This window comes from Antechinus flavipes, chromosome 6, assembly GCF_016432865.1.
Source record: "Antechinus flavipes isolate AdamAnt ecotype Samford, QLD, Australia chromosome 6, AdamAnt_v2, whole genome shotgun sequence".
Taxonomy (NCBI): Eukaryota; Metazoa; Chordata; class Mammalia; order Dasyuromorphia; family Dasyuridae; genus Antechinus; species Antechinus flavipes.
The window spans coordinates 260260325-260280994 of record NC_067403.1 but is presented as its reverse complement, the minus strand read 5'-3'; the positions used below and the strand labels follow the sequence as shown (position 1 = coordinate 260280994).

General features: G+C 52.2%; 1 protein-coding gene across 5 annotated transcripts in view; it reads left to right on the top strand.

The window, feature by feature from the left end:
• The window catches only part of SHANK2 (SH3 and multiple ankyrin repeat domains 2), a 483554-nt gene that overhangs the window by 250116 nt on the left and 212768 nt on the right, over nucleotides 1-20670 (top strand). For all 5 annotated transcript variants that reach the window (XM_051965794.1, XM_051965793.1, XM_051965791.1 and 2 more), the window contains one exon: nucleotides 1786-1861. In XM_051965794.1, the coding sequence (XP_051821754.1) occupies nucleotides 1786-1861 (76 nt within the window). The remainder of the gene's footprint in view (nucleotides 1-1785; nucleotides 1862-20670) is intronic.

The following is a 20670-nucleotide window of genomic DNA, read 5'->3' as shown; positions in this document are numbered from 1 at the left end:
CTCTCACCTGTCTGACCTTCCCTTCCCCCCACACAGAATGTCTGACCTTCTCTTCTCCCACATCATGGAGGGTCTGACCTTCCCTTCCCCCCCACACAGAGTGTCTGACCTTCCCTTCCACACTCATCATGGAGGGTTTGACCTTCCCTTCTCCCCTGACCATGGAGGGTCTGACCATCCCTTCCACACCCATCGTGGAGAGCTCTCTGCCCTGCCCTTCCCCCAGCTGTAGCTATGAAGTCAGAGAAGGCAGAAAACGAATGAGTGAACAGGACAAAGGTACCTTGAGGAGGGGTAACTGCTGACGGGGGGGCTCGGGGAGTCTCCAAAGGCTTTGGGAAGAGGTGGATTGCTCTTGAACTATATCTGAGTCTGAGGATTCCAGGTGGGGGAGGGGATTCCAAGCAGAGGGAAAAAGCCTGTGGGAGCTGGAGGGGAGGAGTGGGAAGGGGCACTTGACTGGAGGTGGAGCTTACGAGGGCAAGTCACCTGGACGCGGGCCACAGACTTCAGTTGGACCAGATGGTGAAAGGCTTTAGGTTCCAAAAGAAGGCTGGATTTCATTGAGAGGCAATAGGGAGCTATTGAGGTTTCTTGATCTTGGGAAAGATTTGTTAGATCTGTGCTTTCAGGCTCTCGGGTGGGAGCATATACCACCCCCTCACCCCCGGGCATCTAGAGCATTCTCAGGCCTAAGCACTGACAAGGCCAAAGTCCGGCCCTGTCTTCCAGTCTCTGCCGTCCCCCATGGAGAGATCCCGGGGCTCTGGGGGGTCCTTTTAGCCTCCTGGGCTCAGGCAGCCTCCCCCTGACACTCGCTGTTGTTTTTCCAGAAGGAAAATGTTCTAACTTGGCGTTCCGTGTCTGTTGGGTGGACATTGAGGCTGTGACGGCTGGTGGGCTCGGAGGCTGAGGGCAGTAGCCAGTGCCGAGCATCTCCCAAATAGCCCCGGGGCTCGGAGGAGCCGGCGTTCTGCTCTCTCTGATTGGTTGAAGCCGGTGAAACTGTTTGGGGCTTTTTTCCCAGTTTGGGGGCGCTGCTATTTTCTTTCTTGTGGGTCTGGGAAGAAATGACCTTACTATGGAAGCAGCAGCAGGGCCCCGAGTGCCCAAGCTTGGGGGTAGCCCAGCGTCCGATCCGAATTCTGCTCGGCTTTCCATGTTCTACGGGACGTGGAAGCACAACAGCAAACGGGCCCCGGCCTGGAACCCACAGTGTGCTGGGGAAGGGAAGGGCCCCCTCCCCTCTTCACTGCCGACAGCCCCAGGAGCCATCCCCAGAATGCCGGCTGCTTGGTCCTCCGGGCCAGGCCGGTCCTCCAGGTCAATCCTCCAGGTCAGGCCAGTGCTCCAGGTCAGGCCGGTCCTCCAGGTCAGGCCAGTGCTCCAGGTCAGGCCGGTCCTCCAGGTCAGGCCAGTGCTCCAGGTCAGGCCGGTCCTCCAGGTCAATCCTCCAGGTCAGGCCGGTCCTCCAGGTCAGGCCAGTGCTCCAGGTCAGGCCGGTCCTCCAGACCAGTCCTCCAGGCCAGTCCTCCGCCAGTTCCAGGTGGATGGAGCCCAGTCCTCCAGGCCAGTCCTCGGGGAGTAGAGAGCAGATCTCAGCTCTGAGCCCCGCTCCCCCTCTCCAGCGAGCTCCCCCATCAGAGACGCAGCAGCTACTTGGTTCTTGTGCCCGCTCGGTCCCGCCAGCAGAAGAGCCTCGTGGTCGGACCTGCCCAAGTTGCATCCACTTTGTTCATGGCGAAGTTTCCTAAAAACGATTTTTCTTTCTTTCCGTCTGCACAGAGACTCGCACTGACCGCACCAAGAAGCTCTTCCGACACTACACGGTGGGCTCCTACGACAGCTTCGACGCCTCCAGGTGAGATGGATTTCTTTTCTCTCTGGGATGCGGGGCCGCGGTGGCTTCTGGGCTAATGGTCGGCGCGGCTGGTCGGAGGAGCCGGGTGTTTGGGCGGGGGACTTCCTGCCGCTCTCGCGTCCCTCGGAACGATCCCGGTGATGTCGGCCTGATGTGGGAGCTTAGGCTCTGAGCCCTGGCTGCCCCTCGGGTTTGTGGGCTGGGGTTTGCAGGAGCCCGAGGGCCCCAGACCAGGAGCCTTCCCAGAGGAGAGAAGGGAGAAAATTGGGCCAGGCCGGGGGAGGAGGCCATGTTCGGCCCCGGGGGAGGAGGCCATGTTCGGCCCCGGGGGAGGGGGCCATGTTCGGTCCCGGGGCATAAAGCTTCTCTTCCAGGGTGTGGATGGAAACTCCGCCCTCCCGAGAACCAGTGTGTGGTGCTTTAGGCTCCCTTTCACCCACGTACCCGCAGGGTTGCCAGGAGCCAGGGCTGCCCTTCGGCCTGGAAGCTGCCCGCGGGGCCTCTGTTCAAGCGGGCAGGCCGTGGGGGAAGGGCTGGATGGGAGGCAGAAGCCTGCTCGGGAATCCTCCCCCACGGGCTCGTGTGGGATGGGCGCCTGGCAGGGGCCGTTGTCGTGTCCCTGGGTGAACGAGGAGGCTGCGCCGAGTGAGGAGGGCGACGTCCGGTTCCAGGCCCCATCTCTCACTGGGTCCGATTACCCACCGTTATACTCTATGGATGTGATGTTATATAATAATTATTAATTATGCAGGAGGCCTCGGCCTTGACCCCAACAGTCAGTCTCACAGCTGGTGAGCGCATCTTCCCGAGCAGCCCCATCACTGTCCACGGGGCTCCCTCCACGCTCTCGACAGGTGGGCAGCGCGCGGCACCGCAGTAAATGGAGCCCTGGGCTGGCATTGGGAAGCCCTGGATTCAAATCCAGCCTCAGACCCCACTAGATGTTTGAGCCTGGGCAAGTCCCTCAGCCCCTATTTGCCTCGGTTTCCCCAACTCTAAAATGGGAATCCTAACAGCACCGACCTTCTAGGTCTGTTGTTGGGGATCAGAGAGAGAATATTTGTCAAGCACCTCGCGCACAGCGGGCACCCAGAAGGCTTTGCTCCCTTCCCTTTAATCCCAGCCTTCTTCACATCCTTGTGGCCTTTGCCTCTGTTAATGAAGCGCTCTCTCCCCCAGAGCGCTTCTGCTCCCTGGGCTTTTAAGGACACAGCGCCCTCTAGTGTTTATAATGGTTCCTTTCCCTCTCCTTTGGTATCAACCCTCCTCCATGTGGATGTTCCCATTGGCCGGGGACGTCATGAGCCACCGCGGGTTTAATGATCCTCCCTAGCTGATGGCCGATCTCCGTGCCGGCCTGGTCTCCCTCCCGAGCAGTGCCCGCCAGCGGAGATCGCAGAGCAGGCCCTCGGGGACATCTCACGCGGTCAGATGGCACCCGCTCGTTTTCCTCCCAAAGGCCCCCCCGCCGATCCCCATTCTTGTCCCGGCCACGGCCGTTGTCCCGTCTCCAGGTTCCTGCCCTCGGCATTGCCCCCGTTCCTCTCTCTCCTTCATCCCACGGGCTTGTCCATCACCCACGTCGCTGCTTCTCCCTGCGCCACGTCTCGTTCCTCCCGAGCTGCCACGAAGGCTCATCACCTCTTTCCTGGGCTATTGCAATAGTTTCCCAAGCAGTCCCTCTGCCCTTCCTCCTGTGGAAGATCTGTTCTGTCCCTCTGCCCTTCCTCCTGTGGGACGATCTGTTCTGTCTCTCTGCCCTTCCTCCTGTGGAAGATCTGTTCAATCTCTCTGCCCTTCCTCCTGTGGAAGATCTGTTCTGTCTCTCTGCCCTTCCTCCTTTGGGACAGTCTATTTGATCTCTCTGCCCTTTCTCCTTGGGAACAATCTATTCAATCTCTCTGCCCTTCCTCCTTTGGGACGATCTGTTCCATCCCTCTGCTCTCTCTTTTGGGACGATCTATTTGATCTCTCTATCCTTTGGGATGATCTGTTCCATCCCTCTGCTCTTTCTCTTTTGAGATGATCTATTTGAGCCCTCTGCCCTTCCTCCTGTGGGACGATCTGTTCGCTCTCTCTGCCCTTTCTCCTTTGGGACGATCTGTTTGATCCCTCTGCCCTTCATCCTTTGGGACAATCTGTTCCATCCCTCTGCTCTTTCTCTTTTGGGACGATCTATTCGATCTCTCTGCCCTTTCTCCTTTGGGACGATCAGTTTGATCTCTCTGCCCTATCTCCTTTGGGACGATCTGTTTGATCTCTCTGCCCTATCTCCTTTGGGAAGATCTGTTCTGGTATTTATGCAGATACGGCCGTCATCCTTCCCCTCACACCCTTAATGAACCTCCGTGACTCCCCATTCCCTCTGGTACTAGATACTAAAATGAGCCTTGCTTTGCATAAAACGGTCTCCAAAGCCTCCTTCTTCTGACCCCCTGGGCCCTAATGTACACTGCCTTCCTTCCAGCACACTCAGCTCAGCCAAACTGGTCTTTTCTTCCAGTTTCCCTTTGCGTATCTCTGCACTGAATGAATTCCCTTCCCACTTCTGCCTCTTAGAAACCCTAATTGCCTTCAGTATTCGACTCTTAATTATCAATAACCTTGGTTGGTTATGACTTCGATCTGAGTTCTTAAGTATTTTGTAATTTGTTTTGTTGTCATTTATTGGTCCGTTTTTGTGATTTGTGGTCACATAGTTATTAAAAGGCTTTTATTGAGAGGCTGGATTCAATTGTGCTTGACCTCAGAGAACAGAACAAGGACCCCTGGGGCAGGCAGGATCTCAGGGGTGGTTGGGATCATTGTCCCTTTGTTCCTAAAGAGGGTCAGTGACATCAGGAAGATGGGTGATGGTTTGACTTCCAAATGAATTGAGTTTGAGTGAGGGCTGTGCAAGATCAGCAGTCTCTCTCTTTCATCCAAAGAGGAGCCAGTGACCAGACTTAGGTCAGGATGACTGGGGAGGGCCTAAGATGCAGTGGGAGACCTTGACTTGGAGGTCTTTTCCAGGTCTGTTTGTCTATTAATAATTAGGAAAAGTGGAGGCAAAAAATGGTTTAACACAATGGGCTTCCTTGAAAGGTGGGAGGGCTCTTCTCTCATCAAAGCTCTGCAAGTTAGGTCTGCCTGGTGGCCACCAAGTAAGAGGCCCGAATGATTCTTTCCCATCTCTGCACCGGCCCAGATGCCTTGTGAAGTCCTTCCCATTCCTGAAATGCTGCAAAACATTCAGTAAAAATAGCCTGTCCTTGACATGGAGGATGGTTGGAGTTGTCTCATCAAACTATTTTTTTTGGTCATTGCAAGAGAGTTTTGTTTTTCTGTTTTGTTTTTTTTGGGGGGGGGGCAATGTTATTTGGAAGGGAAAATGATGCAAAAATAAAGAAATCATTAAAACTTAGTTGTTTTTTAAAAAGGAAAAACAATACCAGGAGAAAATCAAGTAAAGACTTAAGAGAAGCCTTCCTTGATCTGTCTCTAGTATTTGGGGAAGCAAAGGTTTTTGACAGGCTCTTAGGACGTAATTCTTGTTCCCTGCCATGTCCCTCTTGTAGAGGCAGAGGGAGGGGCTGAGTTTTCCTTCTGGTAAAGTCTGAGATCATTTTCTGGGCTAGACAGTTTGGGGAATTTGACTCTAAGGACTCTTTGAGGTTCAGGAAGCGCAGTGCCCATCGTCATCTGGAAGGCGATAAAGCTTCCTGGTCACGAATCCCTGAGAGGCAAAAACAGCCCTGCCCTGGGGAAGCTTATGTTCCAAGAAGGGAAGACAACACACAAAGGGAGGATGGGAAATAGGAGAGGGGATTGGCAGAGAGAGCCAGGCAGTAGTACGGAGTCCGGGCCCTCCTAGGGTGCGTTCCAGGTCAGAGGTAGGGAGGAGAGGGGATTATGGGCCAAAAGAGCGGGAAGCCAAGTGGTTATTAACAGCGGCATCTCTGGTCCCCAGCCCCGCTCGCGGGCAGCCTTCCGGAAGCACGGCCATCAGGAAGGTCGGACCGATGAGCTTCCTGGCCACGCGCAGAGTAGTGGCCCCTAGGGATTTTCCACTCTAAAGTCTGTACAAAACCATCCAAGCTTTTCAGTTGCTGTGAAGATGCTTCTGTAAGTGTGTTGGCCTCCAGAGCAGGGGGAAGAGCAGGAATGAGAATCTCTCCCTTGCTTCTAATTTAAGGTAAAATCAATAGTTCTCTGGGTGTTGTGAAGACTGGAAGGAAAAAAGAGAGTCCTGGTTAAATATTTACGGTTAGGCCTGAATTGGCAGGTGTGGTTATTGATTCATTCAACATGGCCTGTGTTAGGGTTAAAAGAAACGGGAGGCCCGCTCTTGTTCCCCAGAGTCAGGAACACTCCCAAGAGAAGGAGCCCCTCCTCTGGAGGAGCCATCCCGCTCCCTGATGTAACAGGTGCAAAGGAAGGCAGAAGGGGCAAGGTTGGCAGAAGGTGAGGAGGGCACTTGGGAAGGAGGGAAAGGTTGCTCAGTGACTGGGGACAGATCTCTCTGGGGCAGGACCCGAAGTGGCGGCTGCCCATAGCACCTGGCTAGAGTGGCCACTTGGAGACTGGCAGATGAGAGCAGTGACCGGGGCCCTGCCCGCAGTTTTATTTAGAGAACGCCTAGTGGAAGGGGAACGTTCCCTCCCTGCTCCTTGACTCCTTGCTCCCAGACTCATGCACGAAGACACCCAGTGTTCCAGACTGTGGGTGCTTTTCTCTGAGACACAGAACTGCAGCCAGTGTCCAGCCGTCCCTGGCTACCTGGGTCACCCTCGACCCTCCAGAGTTCCTGTAGAGGCGGGCACATCAGTAACCTCAGAACAGACAGATTTACAAATGGTTCTGGTTACACAGGGATCAACAACAATTGGCCTGAATAAAGAGTAAGGGAAAGAGCTTGTTTGGAGATCAGAGAACGAGCTCCAGAGCCTGCCCGAGTCCCACTAAGTGGATCTCTTCATTTCTCTGGGTCCCGTTAAGTGCCTGTAATAGCCAATAATAGTTGCCATTTCTGTAGCTCTTACTACATACAGCCCCTGGCTAAGCACTTTACAATTATTCTCTCTTCTGGTCATTGCAAAAACCCATTAGGAATACACTAAATTACCCCAATTTTACAGATCTGGAAACTGAGACAAGCAGAGGGAAAGCGTCCTCCAGGGGTCACACGGCCCGTAAGTGTCTGGGGCTGGATTTCTGGGCTTGCTCACTCCAGATCCGTCCAGTGCTGTGCGTTATGCACCATGCCAGGCTCTGGGAATAAAAAGGAAGAAAGGAAATCGTCCTCATTCTCAAGAAACTTACATTTCTATTTGGAACGAGGGGGCACGGTAGCTACAAGTAAACAATTTTTTAAAAAATGAGTACCCGGTTGGGGTGAGAATGAGGAAGGCGTCCAAGGTCTTGGTGGGAGGGGGGGGGAGGATACCTGAGCTGTGCTTCGAAGGAACCAGGGCATTCTGTGAGACAGTGATGAGGAGGGAAGGCAAAACATGGAAGGTCCCGTTTGACAAGCAGCCAACAGGCCAGTTGGACTAGCAGAGAGTGAATGAGGGAGGATAATATGTGAGACTGGAAAGGCAGGTCTGAGCCGTACTGGGAGCCATCTTCTGAGCCAGGCTGAGGATTTGTTTTTATTCTAGCAGCAGTAGGGAGCCTTAGAATGTTTTTGAGGAAGAGTATAGCATTAGGAAGATTGTTTTTGTGAGCTGTGTGTGAGATGATTCCTTGGAATGGAGGAACTGGAGGCAGGAAGACCAATTAAGGCATCGTAAGAGTCCAGATGAGAAGTAAGAAAAGCCTCGTCTGAACTAAGGGAGGTTCTACTGAGTTATCTCATTTGTCCAGTGTTGTCTCATTTGTTTCCTTATGGGAAAGCTGTTTGTAGCATCATGGGATGGTAGGAAAAAGGAGTCTGTTTTGAGTCAGAGGACGTGAATGTGAATCCTGTCCCTCCGCCTCAATAATTGCAGCACCTTGGACAGTTCGTGGTCTGTTTCTAGGCCTAGTAGCCTGTGATATCCTAGATCTAGAAGGGAAGGAGACTTCAGGAGCCTGTAATCCACCCTCCTCCCTTTAGGAATCAAGAAGCCCAGAGCCCTTGAACGTTAAGCCCCATTGGATGGGTGGATTGAGGGCCAATGTTTTAACCATTAAGGTCCCCACCTCTTCCTCGCCACATCTCCAGCTCTAGATCCAGTTTTCCTGTGAAACAAAGAGAGAATTCCTGGTAAGGGCTAATCCTGGCTGCCTAGACTTGCACATATGTGACACTTCCCCCAAAAAAACCCATATTTACAGGCTTGGATTTCTCCAGGTTGACTTTGCCTTGTTGATGTTGCCTCCGTTGACTTAATACCACTCGTTTCTCTAGTGTTTTTGCCCTTTCTGAAAAGAAATGGGAAAATGCGTGTAATTCCCTCAATTCCTTTTAATTGCCTTAGCCAGCCTTTCTCCCCCTGAAATAGGGTTATAAGGGAGTCGGTGAGGGAATGAGAAGATGGGTTGTCAAGGAGCGCTTGGTGGCAATCCATTGGCAGCAAAAGCAAGGCTCACTGATAAGCTCAAGGAGCCGCGCCAAACCTGGGTGCCCACTTACCGGACAGCTAGAACTGCCTGTTTGGTTGCCTCAAGCGCAAATCACTGGGCTCAGCCTGCACTGAAGCCTAGAAGGACCCTCGGGTCCCTTCCATTGAGCTGCCAGGGGGCCCTGGGCAAATCTTTCTGTGCCTGTCCAGCTTAGGAAGATTACCCCTTGCTCTTGCAGGGTCCTGGGATTTGTCAATGAGGGGTGAGCAAAAAAGGCAGCCTGAAGTTCCTGGGACCCCAGGGAGGGCTTTGCTGAGTCGTGCCCTTGCAGGGAGCGGGCTTCTGAGGCTAGCCCGGGCATCTGGGTCTAGAGGATGGCGTGAATGGCCAGGAGCGTCATGAACATCATGAGAACAATGTGGCGAGGGCTAGGACCTTCCCTCTCTTTACCCCACTGTTCTTGGTGACTCGTTTTGGTCTGGGGAGAAAGGGATGCTGTGCTAAGTGACTAGGGTACCTGGGAACAGGCTCCTTTTGCTCTCCCTTTGACCAGAGTTCCCTCCGCCAAGGGACCCTGAGAAAGATTGGGTTGGTTTTTTTCCCAAATATAGTTGACAAAGTCTGTAGCACATCAGCAAGTCATGGAGACTCAGGTCTTGTGTCGCATATGAGGCAAGAGCTTCAGCCTGAGGCCCAGAGAATGGAGATCTGGCAGAGTCCTTAGAAATTTCCTATTCTATCCCATCCTGCTCTGTTCTAATTGCACAAATCTAGGCACCAGGGGCTAAGGCACTTTCCCAAGCTCCATCTTCTCTATCCCAAAGCACTGCTCTTCCTGCTCCATTCTTAGACTCTCTTACGACTTTCTAGGAGAATCGGATCATAAGTTTAGAGGCAAAAATGACTTTCAAGATCACTGAGTCCAGCCATCTCATTTTATAGTGAAGAAACTGAGCTGAGAAAAGTTAAGTGATGTCTCCAGGATCATGCAGCTATTTTGTCCACAGTTGGAATTGCAGCTAGGTATTCCCACCTCCAGAAGAGTCAGGAAAAGGGATTTTTCAGGCTTTGGAAAAATAGGGTGAGAAGACCTCAAGACCCTCCTGATCCAAAGGAAAGAGACCTGGACTACCATGGAACTCCTTTCTCTTCTCTAGACCTCACTTTCTCAATTTGTAAAATTAAGGAGCTAGATTAGCTAGTCTCTGAGCTCCCTTCTAACTTTAGAGGTAAGATCCCATGATTCCCTGACCTGTAAAATTCTCAGTTTTTATAAGGATTCTTGGACTCCCTATAGATTGTAATGGTTAATACTTTTGGCTTAGCACAGTGCCTGGCACATTGTAAGAACATAATAAGTGCTTCTTTCCTTCCTCCCTCCTTTTCTCTCTCCCTCCCTCCTCCCTTCCTTCCTTTCTATCTTCCTTCTTTCCCTTCCTTCCTTTCTTCCTTTCTTCCTTCCTCCCTCCCTCCCTCCCTCCTCCCTTCCTTCCTTCCTTCCTTCCTTCCTTCCTTCCTTCCTTCCTTCCTTCCCTCCTTCCCTCCTTCCCTCTCTTTCCTTTCTTCCTTCCTTCCACCTTTTGCTCCTCCTTTCCCTTCCCTTCCTTCCTCTTCTCATGAAGGCCTGAGGGCTCCAAGCCTGGCCTGGGATGCTTGTTAGCTGAGTGACCCTGGACAAGCCACTTTCTTTGTTGGCTACGCAGTTTTCCTACCTGTGAAAGGGAAGAGAAGGGGGTTATAAGTGTCCTAAAGGTTGCCGTGAGGAACGGTGAGCGCCGGCCTGGAAGTGCTGGGCTGACACTGTCGGTGCCCAAACGATCGCTCTCCCTGTTCCACTCGTTGTGTCCAAGCTGCCTTTGAGATCATGGCTGTGATTCAGCCTCCCCAGGACGAAGATGAGACATAAAAGTCCCCGGGAGAGTCACACCCAACGGTGTTAGGGGGGATGAAGAAGCCCATTTGTTTGCATCATCTCTCAAAGGCACATGGCCCAGGGAGCAAGGAGGGACAGGAGCTTATCTCCCTCCCTCCCTCCCTCCCTCCTCCTTCCCTCCCTCCTCCCTTCCTTCCTTCCTCCTTCCTTCCTTCCTTCCTTCCTTCCTTCCTTCCTTCCTTCCTTCCTTCCTCCTTCCTTCCTTCCTTCCTTCCCTCCTTCCCTCCTTCCCTCTCTTTCCTTTCTTCCTTCCTTCCACCTTTTGCTCCTCCTTTCCCTTCCCTTCCTTCCTCTTCTCATGAAGGCCTGAGGGCTCCAAGCCTGGCCTGGGATGCTTGTTAGCTGAGTGACCCTGGACAAGCCACTTTCTTTGTTGGCTACGCAGTTTTCCTACCTGTGAAAGGGAAGAGAAGGGGGTTATAAGTGTCCTAAAGGTTGCCGTGAGGAACGGTGAGCGCCGGCCTGGAAGTGCTGGGCTGACACTGTCGGTGCCCAAACGATCGCTCTCCCTGTTCCACTCGTTGTGTCCAAGCTGCCTTTGAGATCATGGCTGTGATTCAGCCTCCCCAGGACGAAGATGAGACATAAAAGTCCCCGGGAGAGTCACACCCAACGGTGTTAGGGGGGATGAAGAAGCCCATTTGTTTGCATCATCTCTCAAAGGCACATGGCCCAGGGAGCAAGGAGGGACAGGAGCTTATCTCCCTCCCTCCCTCCCTCCCTCCTCCTTCCCTCCCTCCTCCCTTCCTTCCTTCCTCCTTCCTTCCTTCCTTCCTTCCTTCCTTCCTTCCTTCCTTCCTTCCTTCCTCCTTCCTTCCTTCCTTCCTTCCCTCCTTCCCTCCTTCCCTCTCTTTCCTTTCTTCCTTCCTTCCACCTTTTGCTCCTCCTTTCCCTTCCCTTCCTTCCTCTTCTCATGAAGGCCTGAGGGCTCCAAGCCTGGCCTGGGATGCTTGTTAGCTGAGTGACCTGGACAAGCCACTTTCTTCGTTGGCTACGCAGTTTTCCTACCTGTGAAAGGGAAGAGAAGGGGGTTATAAGTGTCCTAAAGGTTGCCGTGAGGAACGGTGAGCGCCGGCCTGGAAGTGCCGGGCTGACACTGTCGGTGCCCAAACGATCGCTCTCCCCGTTCCACTCGTTGTGTCCAAGCTGCCTTTGAGATCACGGCTGTGATTCAGCCTCCCCAGGACGGAGACGAGACATAAAAGTCCCCGGGAGAGTCACACCCAACGGTGTTAGGGGGGATGAAGAAGCCCATTTGTTTGCATCATCTCTCAAAGGCACATGGCCCAGGGAGCAAGGAGGGACAGGAGCTTATCTCCCTCCCTCCCTCCCTCTTGCAGGTGAAGAATATGAGACTCATGGAGGATAAACACGACACGGAAAACTGAGCGAACCTGGTCAGACTTAGGATCCTGGAGTTGGCATCTCGGGGCCTCGGGGTCTCGCCTTAACTGAAACTTCCCCTCCCACTATCCCTGACCAGCGAGCAGCCGGCCTCGGCTTAGAGGCTCCTGGGAGGGGATCCCGCCGGCTCCCGAGATATCCCCTCCCACCCTGGGACGCAGCTGCTTGGAAGGAGCTTTCCACTGTCGTTCGTTTCTTTTCAGTCATTTCCAACGCTTTCTGAGCTGGACGGTTTCTTTGCAGAGATACCGAAGTGATTTTCCGTTCCCTCCTTCAGCTCTTTTTTTTTTTTTGACAAACAGGGTGAAGGGCTTGCCCAGGATCCCAGGACTAGTATCTGAGGCCTCGGGGTTACTGAGTAATCCTGCCTCCCCGTCAGCACTCTGCTCCTAGCACGCTACCCACTAGGGCGCCACCTTGTGGCCCTCCCTTTTCCTTGCTTGAAGTCTAAACTAGGCTCTTTGTAGGTCCTGCCCATGGCTCGGAGCCAGCTCTGCCCCCTGAGCTACAGCGCCCAGGCCGCGCCCTCCTCTGAGAGAGAGCCCTGAAGATGTTGGGGCACAGTTAACAAGACTGCCCCGGTGTTCCCAAGCTGAGCATCTCCGCAGGACACCCTTCCCCCTCCATTCTCCTGCCCAGAAGGACTGGGAACTGCTCTCTCCAGAAACGTCCCCCAGTTCCCTTCGTTTGAGGCTCCGCACGTCTCTCATGACTGTTCGCCTTGCAGCCCAAGCAGGAAAATGTGATTTTCTGGACGAAAGCATCCTGAAAGGGACAGTCCCCGCCCTCCGGGGATAGAAGCGGGGCGTCACCTTTCCCAGCACGACCGAGGAAGAAAACACAGGCCCGTGGGTTTCAAAGCAATCGGGCGTTGTCGCGAGCGGCGGGTGCTTTTATTTTTTAAAGGAATTCTAAAGCACAAAACGGCAAACCCCTCCTGAGAAATCAGCAGGAACTGGGCAGCCATAAGTGTTCATCGAGACCAGTGTTCTCTAACATTTATAGGGGAGGGGTGCCCAGCAGGGCTAAGTCACTCACCCTGAGTCAGCAGCTGAGGGTAATGGGTGGGATTTGAGCCGAGATCCTCTCAACCACCGGCAGCTGCCCAGTCACCTTCTCACCAAGTCGGACAATAGCTCTCCCTTGCTCAGAGACCTTCAAAGATTTCCTATTAACGCTAGGATAAAGCACAAATCCTTCAGCCTCTTGTTCAAAGCCTTCCGTGATTTGGGTCTCGCCTCCATTTCCATTCTTATTTCCAATTCTTCCCCTTCGGGAAGTCTGACTTTATCATAGACTCTCGTGCCTCAGTAACTCTGTAACGGGGGTAATTGGTACCCACCGGCCTCAAAAATGTAATTAACAGTTCTCCGGACCTCGGCGCTTTTATCGGGCGAGAGCGCCTTTGATTAAATTACAGAACCAGTCAGTCGAATATACAAACCAGAGGTGAACGTCTCTAGACCTTTCATTGAATCAGTCAATCAAATGTATAAACCAAGTATGAATTCGTATTTAATAAGTTTGGGAGAAGGGAATTACTCGGGTCATTAAGTGAAAGCAGATTATTCCACGCAGGAAAGATTGTGGTTGTTGGAAGAGAATCAGTCACCTCTGGAGGGCTTGGATAAAACAGCGAGCGGGTCTGAAATCCAGCAGGATTAGTCCGGCCGGTGATAGATGAGCCCCGGTCCAGCCCTCGGAAGAGACGCGATTTCAGAGCTGAATTCTGCAAGCTGGGAATTCAGTGCTTCCCACCAGCCTTTGCAGTCGGCTCCTCAAATGTGGATCTGAACCTAAGTAGGAGCCGGCACTGGCCACCAGACTCCACCAGAGGGCTCCACACTCCAAAAAGGAGCTTCCTAAGGACTCTGCAAAGGAAGAAGGGAAAGAAAATCCAAAGCAGGCTTCCATCCGTCCGTGACCCCTGAGGTTGTGCATCGGTGCATGGGCTCACCAGGTCCGAGCCAGCTTCTTCCTGCATTAGGGAGGTACATGGATCACTGTGTCCCAGACTGAGGGACAGTTTGACAGCACCCGCTCTTAAATTCTCACTTTTTAGTATGTTGTTGAAGAACTTCTGTTATATCCAGCTCTTTGTGGTCCCACTTGGGGTTTTCTTAGCAAAAATATTAGAGAGTTTGCCATTTCTTTTTCCAGCTCATTTGACAGATGAGGAAACTGAGGCAAACAGGGTGAAGGGACTGGCCCAGGATCACACAGCTCATCAGGATCCGAGGCCAGATTGAATTCAAGATGAATCTTCCTGATTTCAAGCCCAGTGCTCTGTCCATTGTGTCTCCTAGTTGCCCCCATCTTGGTAAAATACTTATTTCTCAAAACTAAGTAATTCTGGCTGGTTAATTATTCAGCCAAGCCATAAGAAAGTTAAGTGTCGGATAAATATTATGGGTCATCTGGGTAATGAATCGCTGTTGGATATGAACCCAGGCCCCTGAGTCCAGAGGCAGAGCTCTCTGGAGAGCTGAAGTGAGGATCACTTGAGGGAAGGTCCCTAAAAAGCTTGACCATCCTTGAGGTTGTCTGTAACTGTCCAGTAGCGTTTATCAGTCTTCCATGTTGGAGCTCTCTCTCCCACATCCTCCATCATTTGGTTACCACGTCCTAACTCTTCTGTCTCCCAGCATCTCTCACTCCCCTGCCTTCAGCGCTATCCCCACTGTCCCCATCTTCATGCCAGTCCCTTATTACCACCCATCTGGACTCTTAGAGTCATCTCCCACTCTTTCTGATGGCTCTTCCGTAAGCTGCCAGAAGCATCCCTTTTAGGGACTGATTGGGAGTTGTCATTCCTCTGCGTCAGTGGCCTCCCAAGGAAAGTTCAGAGTTTTCTACATGGCATTCAGGGCCCTCTAAACTTAGCTGGATGACACCTTTCCAGCCTCACCTCCTCCACCTGAATTTCAGTCAATAGTGTTACTGCTACCTTTGATTCTTGCCCCTTTTTGACTTTGCTGCTGTATAACAGGATCCCAGTGACAAAGCATTAGTCAAGGATGTCACTCTCCTATACTTTAAACCCCAGTGAGCCCTTGTCACCTCAAGGATAAAATATGAAGTCTTCTGTTCGTCTTTTATGGCCCTTCAAAATCACCCTCCTCCTTTCCAGCGTTGTTTTACATTTCTCCTTTTTCTTCATTTGACTGATTAAGTGATCACAGTCTGGGAGATTTGTCTGGGACACTGAGAGGTTCTTTTAGCAGGATGTACCAGAGTCATAGTTAGGGAAGGCAGCGAGGTGGAACAGCAGGTAGAACATGGGAACTGAAATCAGGAAGACCTGGGTTGAAATCTTGTCTCAGACACTCACTAGCCCTGTGACTGAGCAAGTCACTTGTCAAGCTGATGCTTGCTCAGTTATCATCCAGGCATCCAGATTTACAGCTGACATTTGCTTCTTTCCATTTGCCTCAGTTCCTCCTCTGTAAAATGAGCTGGAGAAGGAAATACTCCAGGGTATTTTCCCAGAAAACCCCAAATGGGGTCACAAAGAATAGAACACAATTAAGACAACTGAATAAATTGAAGTCGAGATTGAACCTGTATTTTCTTGACTCTGAAACCGGCTCCCTATTCACTACATTCATAGTAACGTTGTTGTTGTTATTGTGATGTCAGCTAGGTCTCTTCTGGCTCCAAATGCTACAATTAGGCTGGGTTAATAGGTTCTAATGGGAAAATAAACTATGATTTCATGTTAGTCAGGGCCTCTATAACAAGAGCTACTCAAGAAATTGCTCTAAACCTGAGGAAATTTGTGGATTCCTTGTGGAAAAGGACTTCTTTGGGGGCCCTCTTAGAGCATGAGCGTTCGCCCACCTGGCCCTCCGCTTTCCTGCGGTCCTTTATGTGGGGGTCGGTTAGAATGGGAGCTCCTTGAATGGGTTCTGTCAATAAAAAGTTATTAAAAAAAAAAAAAAAGAAGAATGGAAGCTCCTTGAAGACAGGGGTGATCTTGTTTCCTTTTATATTAGCCTTGTAATATGCAAAATCACTGCTCCGCGTAGCTCTCCAGGCCGCAGGTAGCACCCCGGGTGGACAGCTCGGCTCTCTGGGCTTGGAAACGTCCCATTTGGGGCAATCCTCTCTGTCTCCACTGATCAAAGTGTTCCTTTACAGAGCTTCAGCTAACGAGACAGACCCAGAAATTAGTGAGGTTCTTTCAGGATGCCGGAAAGAACAGTGGCTGGTCTCTGACTCAATGACACTCTGATTCAGACAAGTTCTACCCCCTCCCTGCCCTCAGTCCCCCCTTCTAGGCTGTCTCTGGGGTCCCTGTGAGTTAGATAGCCTGTGACCCCCCCCCATCAGGCGTCGCCCGACCGGCTTCGACATTCTGTGGGGCCTTCTGCTGCACTTGTGCTCACTCGCGTCTGTCTTTCGGAAAGAAGGAAATGTCAGCTGTAAATGGGCTTCATTTGGATGTCTGACTGATAACTGAGTGAGCGCCAGCTCCACGGCACGTCCGGATCGTTTGGAAGATAACTCGGTCTTGTTTTAAGCCATTTCAGCATCGGGGAATTTGCCGAAGTTATGGACAAAATCAGGGGCCTTTCTTGTGCTTGACTTAAGTGCCTTCTGTGTGTCCTTCTTCCTTTGGGTTCTCTCAGTACCATTCCCCTGTCCCGACTCTCAGACCCAGTTTAATGAGCACAAAAGAGGGTATTTTGGGGCGGGATCGAGCTGCAGAAACCCAACCACAGGGAGGGAGCGAAAGTGATGCTCTCGGATGTTGCTCCAGCCTCCGCGTCCCCTCCCCGAGTGGAGAGTGCTCCAGTGTCTGCAGTCGTGGCCAGCCAGTGGATCGGGCTCGTTCGTTCACTCCCGGGGGGGCTCCCCTGAGCCTTTGCGCGCCTTCCTCCTGCTCTGTTGCGTAACTCTAAGGAACTCGACCGGCCTGTCCCAAATGACCCATCTCTTCTTGGAACTGGCCCATTTTAAAGCCAGTCCATCGCGTTCTTCCTGCCAAGCGTTCTCCATTTGGGGGGGGGGGCGGCATAGGAGAGCTCAGTCCTTCTCCGGGTTTATGGAACCTGGTTTCTAAAGCTGGACACCCCAGGCCAGCTGGCCCCTCTGCTTCTCACCCAGCCCTCCCCCCCACCTCCTGTGTCTCCCCCACCTTCTAGGCCAGAAAGGCCCTTTTTCCTGAGGTTTCTTCCTTCATGATCCTCATCAGGCCCCGGCTTCTGCCTGGAGCCTCTTCTAGGCCTCTTTCCCCTCCCCCTACCTCTAAGGCCTTCTCTCCCAGATTATGAATGAATGAGCAGGGCGCTATGGGAGCCACGATTGTCCAGGCAGAGGCCCAGGGTCCCGGGGTGGGAGGGGGCTCCCTCCTGGCCTCTGCCCTGGTCAGAGCACGTCTGGGGGGCTCAGGTCTGTGCCTGGGAGAAGGAGGTCGATAAGCTGAGGGCAGCCACCTTGGGGAAGGGTCTCAAGGCCGTGCCATCGAAGGACTAACCCAAAGAACCAGTGGTATGTAACCTGGAGAAGGAAAACTCAGGGGAGACCCGCTGCCTTTGCTTTTATTTAGTCAGAAGGCTGCCAAGTTCTTCAGAAGGCCCAGACTTTTCCCGCATGGCCCCCAGGGCAGAATCAGTAGCGCCAGGACTGGGCTTGCAGAGTCCCAGGGTTCCTGTGCCGTCCCAGTGTGGAAGGGGCTGCTTGGGCGGGAGGCGGACTCCACATCCCTGCAGGTATAGGTGGGAGCCTTGAGGAGATGGCTTCTGAGGGCCTGGCGGGTTGAGGTTCTAGAAACCTGTATATTATGGGGCTCCCCAAAAGTTCCTCAAGCCCTGAGACCCATCCAAGACCCTGAAAGCGCCCGCCGGCCCCGAGGAGGATGTTGCCGGGATGGCCGGAAAGTCGTAAAAGGCCGTTTCCTCCTTTTCGTGAGCCTGGCCCAGCAGGCTGGCAGCCATGTGCCCAGAATGGCCGCTCGGTCCTATTCCTTCCCTCACCTCCCATTCCTCTCCAGACGCTCGGCTCCTCATTAATCATTCCTGGCAGATGGGCCGACCTGTGCCTGGACCCCATCGAGGAAATCCGCTTTCTTGGGCGACTTGGACTCCCATTTCCCTTCACCTTTTACCAGCCATTGCCTCCCTGCTTCGAGAAGCAGTCAGACATCCTCACACCTCCCTCTGCTATTCTCATGTAGGCCCTTGGGACCGAGCTCTATACGGAGACTCAGAGAGCAAGTGGATCCCGAGGCATCGCGCCCAAACTGTGCCTCTGCAGGAATTCTCAGGGTCCCCGGCAGGCAGCCATGGGGCTGTAGCTTGAACACTCCCCGTGATGGGGAGCTCATCCCCCTTCTGAACTGCGGGGCCTTCTTTGATGGCTGCAGCCTCTGTCCGTTTGCTTGTGGCCCTGCCATAGGAGGGGCTCGGAACCCACAGAGACTGTGGCGGGCGTTGGGTTCCTCGCCCCGGGGGCTTTCCCTTCGCTGGGCTCTGACTTTCCCCTTTGTGCTGAAGCTCAAGGCCCCTGTTTAAATGTAGACCACGCTGTCCATAAATACTTCCTAAACAAACTAATTCTGAAAGACGGGCTTGGCTCTTTGGTAACAGCGTCCCCATCGAGGTCCCTCAGTGAAGGCCAGTTCAGGAGCATCGGCCTTGGCAATAAATACTCTCATTGTGAGGGGACCCTCTAAGCTCTCGATGGGATGGGATGGTCTCGCCCGGCCTCATGATGGGTCTGGGGGGTCTATCCCCCTTCCCAACCCCAAGAGGCAGAGAAGCAGATTCCCCCTCTCCAAACAGAGAACAGCCACCTCTGGCTCCCGGACAGGCTTCTTTTGCGTCGTTCAGAGTCTTGCCCTGTTTTTTTATTGCTCACCATTCTCTGTGATTTCAAATGCTGGGAACTCAAGACAGTTTTTTTAGGGGGGAGGTTGTTAAGGGATGATCCATAGTTTTTGCAGTCCAGGGTTACTGAGGTGGTGCATTATGGGTAGCTAATTTCCTCAGAAGATAGAAGTCAATTTTGAGAGATTTATCTTCCTCCTCCTTTACTGTGATGATACCCAGGGAGAGCCGGCTTCCTTCTCATCCAATTAGTTTCTGGGTGGGGAATCTCAGCCCCTGTGACCCCGGGAGACGGTATTTGTGTCTCAGACGAAAGTTGTTGGGGCATTGGCCACTGGGCTGAGCGTCTCTTTTTACTGATTCCCTGCAGTGATGAATGACCCTCTCCAACCCGCGCCCATTGTCTCGCTCTACCTGTTTACTCTGCCGCTTCCACCGGCAGACATTGCAGGAAGGACCAAGAGGTCACACGCAAGAGAGAAAATGCGCGCCTGCAAAGCCCGTAACCAAGTCACCGGCTGGCAGTGGGGGGAAGGCTTGGACCGCCCCACCAGCCCATGGCTGGTCTAGGAAGCCGCGGGGTCCGGGAAAAGGAGACGATCTGTCAGAAGCCTGACTTCTTCTTGAGCTTCCTGTCACCCCATTATTCTAATTCCAAACAGGAGAGCCAGGGAAGACGCTTTCTAATCTAACTCTGGGGAGAGATTTGCATATTGTATGGGGGCCTGACATCAGCCTAAGTACTTGTGGCAGAAAGGGAAAAGGATTTAAACACAAATGATCTTATCGGGAGGCTTATTATGAGGATGATTATTAGGTAAACTTTGTGGCCACCTTTGTCTCCATAGCCCAGTCATTTGATCGCTCCTAATCCTGTCTGACCATGATTCTCAGCAACAGAGAAAAACATCCAAGTGGCAGGTTTCACAAATCCCAACGCGAGCTGGCAACAGCCCCCAAATCAGCCAAATTACTCCTGAGAGAAGAGCAGACCGAAACAACCCACCTTCACCTCCCAGCCATCGTTCGGACTCGGGCGGAAAATGGTGAAAATGTGCATTTGGGGCGGGGGCCATGTGGGAAGCCAGACACAGTCACTGTCAGTAGGTCTACGAATGGGTCCAATCCTTCCGGAAAACTTCTCAATTAGAGAAGTCATCAAATCATGCATTTCTGGCAACACTGGTATATATACGCCCCAGGAGTAAGTCCAAAAGTAGAATGGGAGCTCCCCCCTCATTGGAAGTCTTCAAAGACACCAAGTGACTGCTTGGGAAGAGAAGTGGATATTCTTTTGGGGCATGATTTGTACTCCGTGGTTCCCAGGGTCCTTTTCAACCCTATTCTGAAAAAAGTCCCATCTATATGAAAATGTAGACTTACTTTTTTAATTAGTAAAAATTAGGAAGGAAGAGAGGTGCTTTTGGATTGAGGAATGGCTAAACAGCGTTATATGAACGTAACAGGACAAAAGTTTGCCATTGGAAAGGAAACAAAATGATGCAGCGCAAAGTCAGCAAACTGGGAGAAAACAATTCTGGGAGAGCGAAAAGCGTAAAGGAAAGAAGCCCAGATGGAGCTCAGAAGTCGTAGCGGTGCAGGGAGCAGTTATGGCTTGGGAGCACAACTCATGAAACGTGTTTCCCAGCTCTTAGGGGAGGCAGCGTATGTATGGGGTATGGAGCAGATATTTTCAAGGATGTTGATTTTTATTGATTATTATTAGTTTTATTGATTATTTTTTGCTTACCTGATTATAAGAAGGGTTTTCTTATGGGGATGGTTGGACCATTAGGAAATAACTAGAATATATAGAGAATGTATCTAGAACTAGATACATTCTGCGTTCTACATATTACAGAACTAGAATATGTATAGAATAGAATATATAAAAATCAACAAGACATTTTAAAGAGACCTCAGCAAAAGCAATCAAGCAGATAATTCCACCTGACCCGGCGTGGCAAGCTGTCCCAAATTTCCCAGCTCTTCTTGGAATGGTTGCCCATGAGAGTTGGTCATTTGTGTTGGGATATTCGACATATTTTACCAGTTGAGTAGAATTGTAGTCCTGGCTCCGCCATGAACTCCCTCTCTCACTTTGGGGAGCTCTTTTG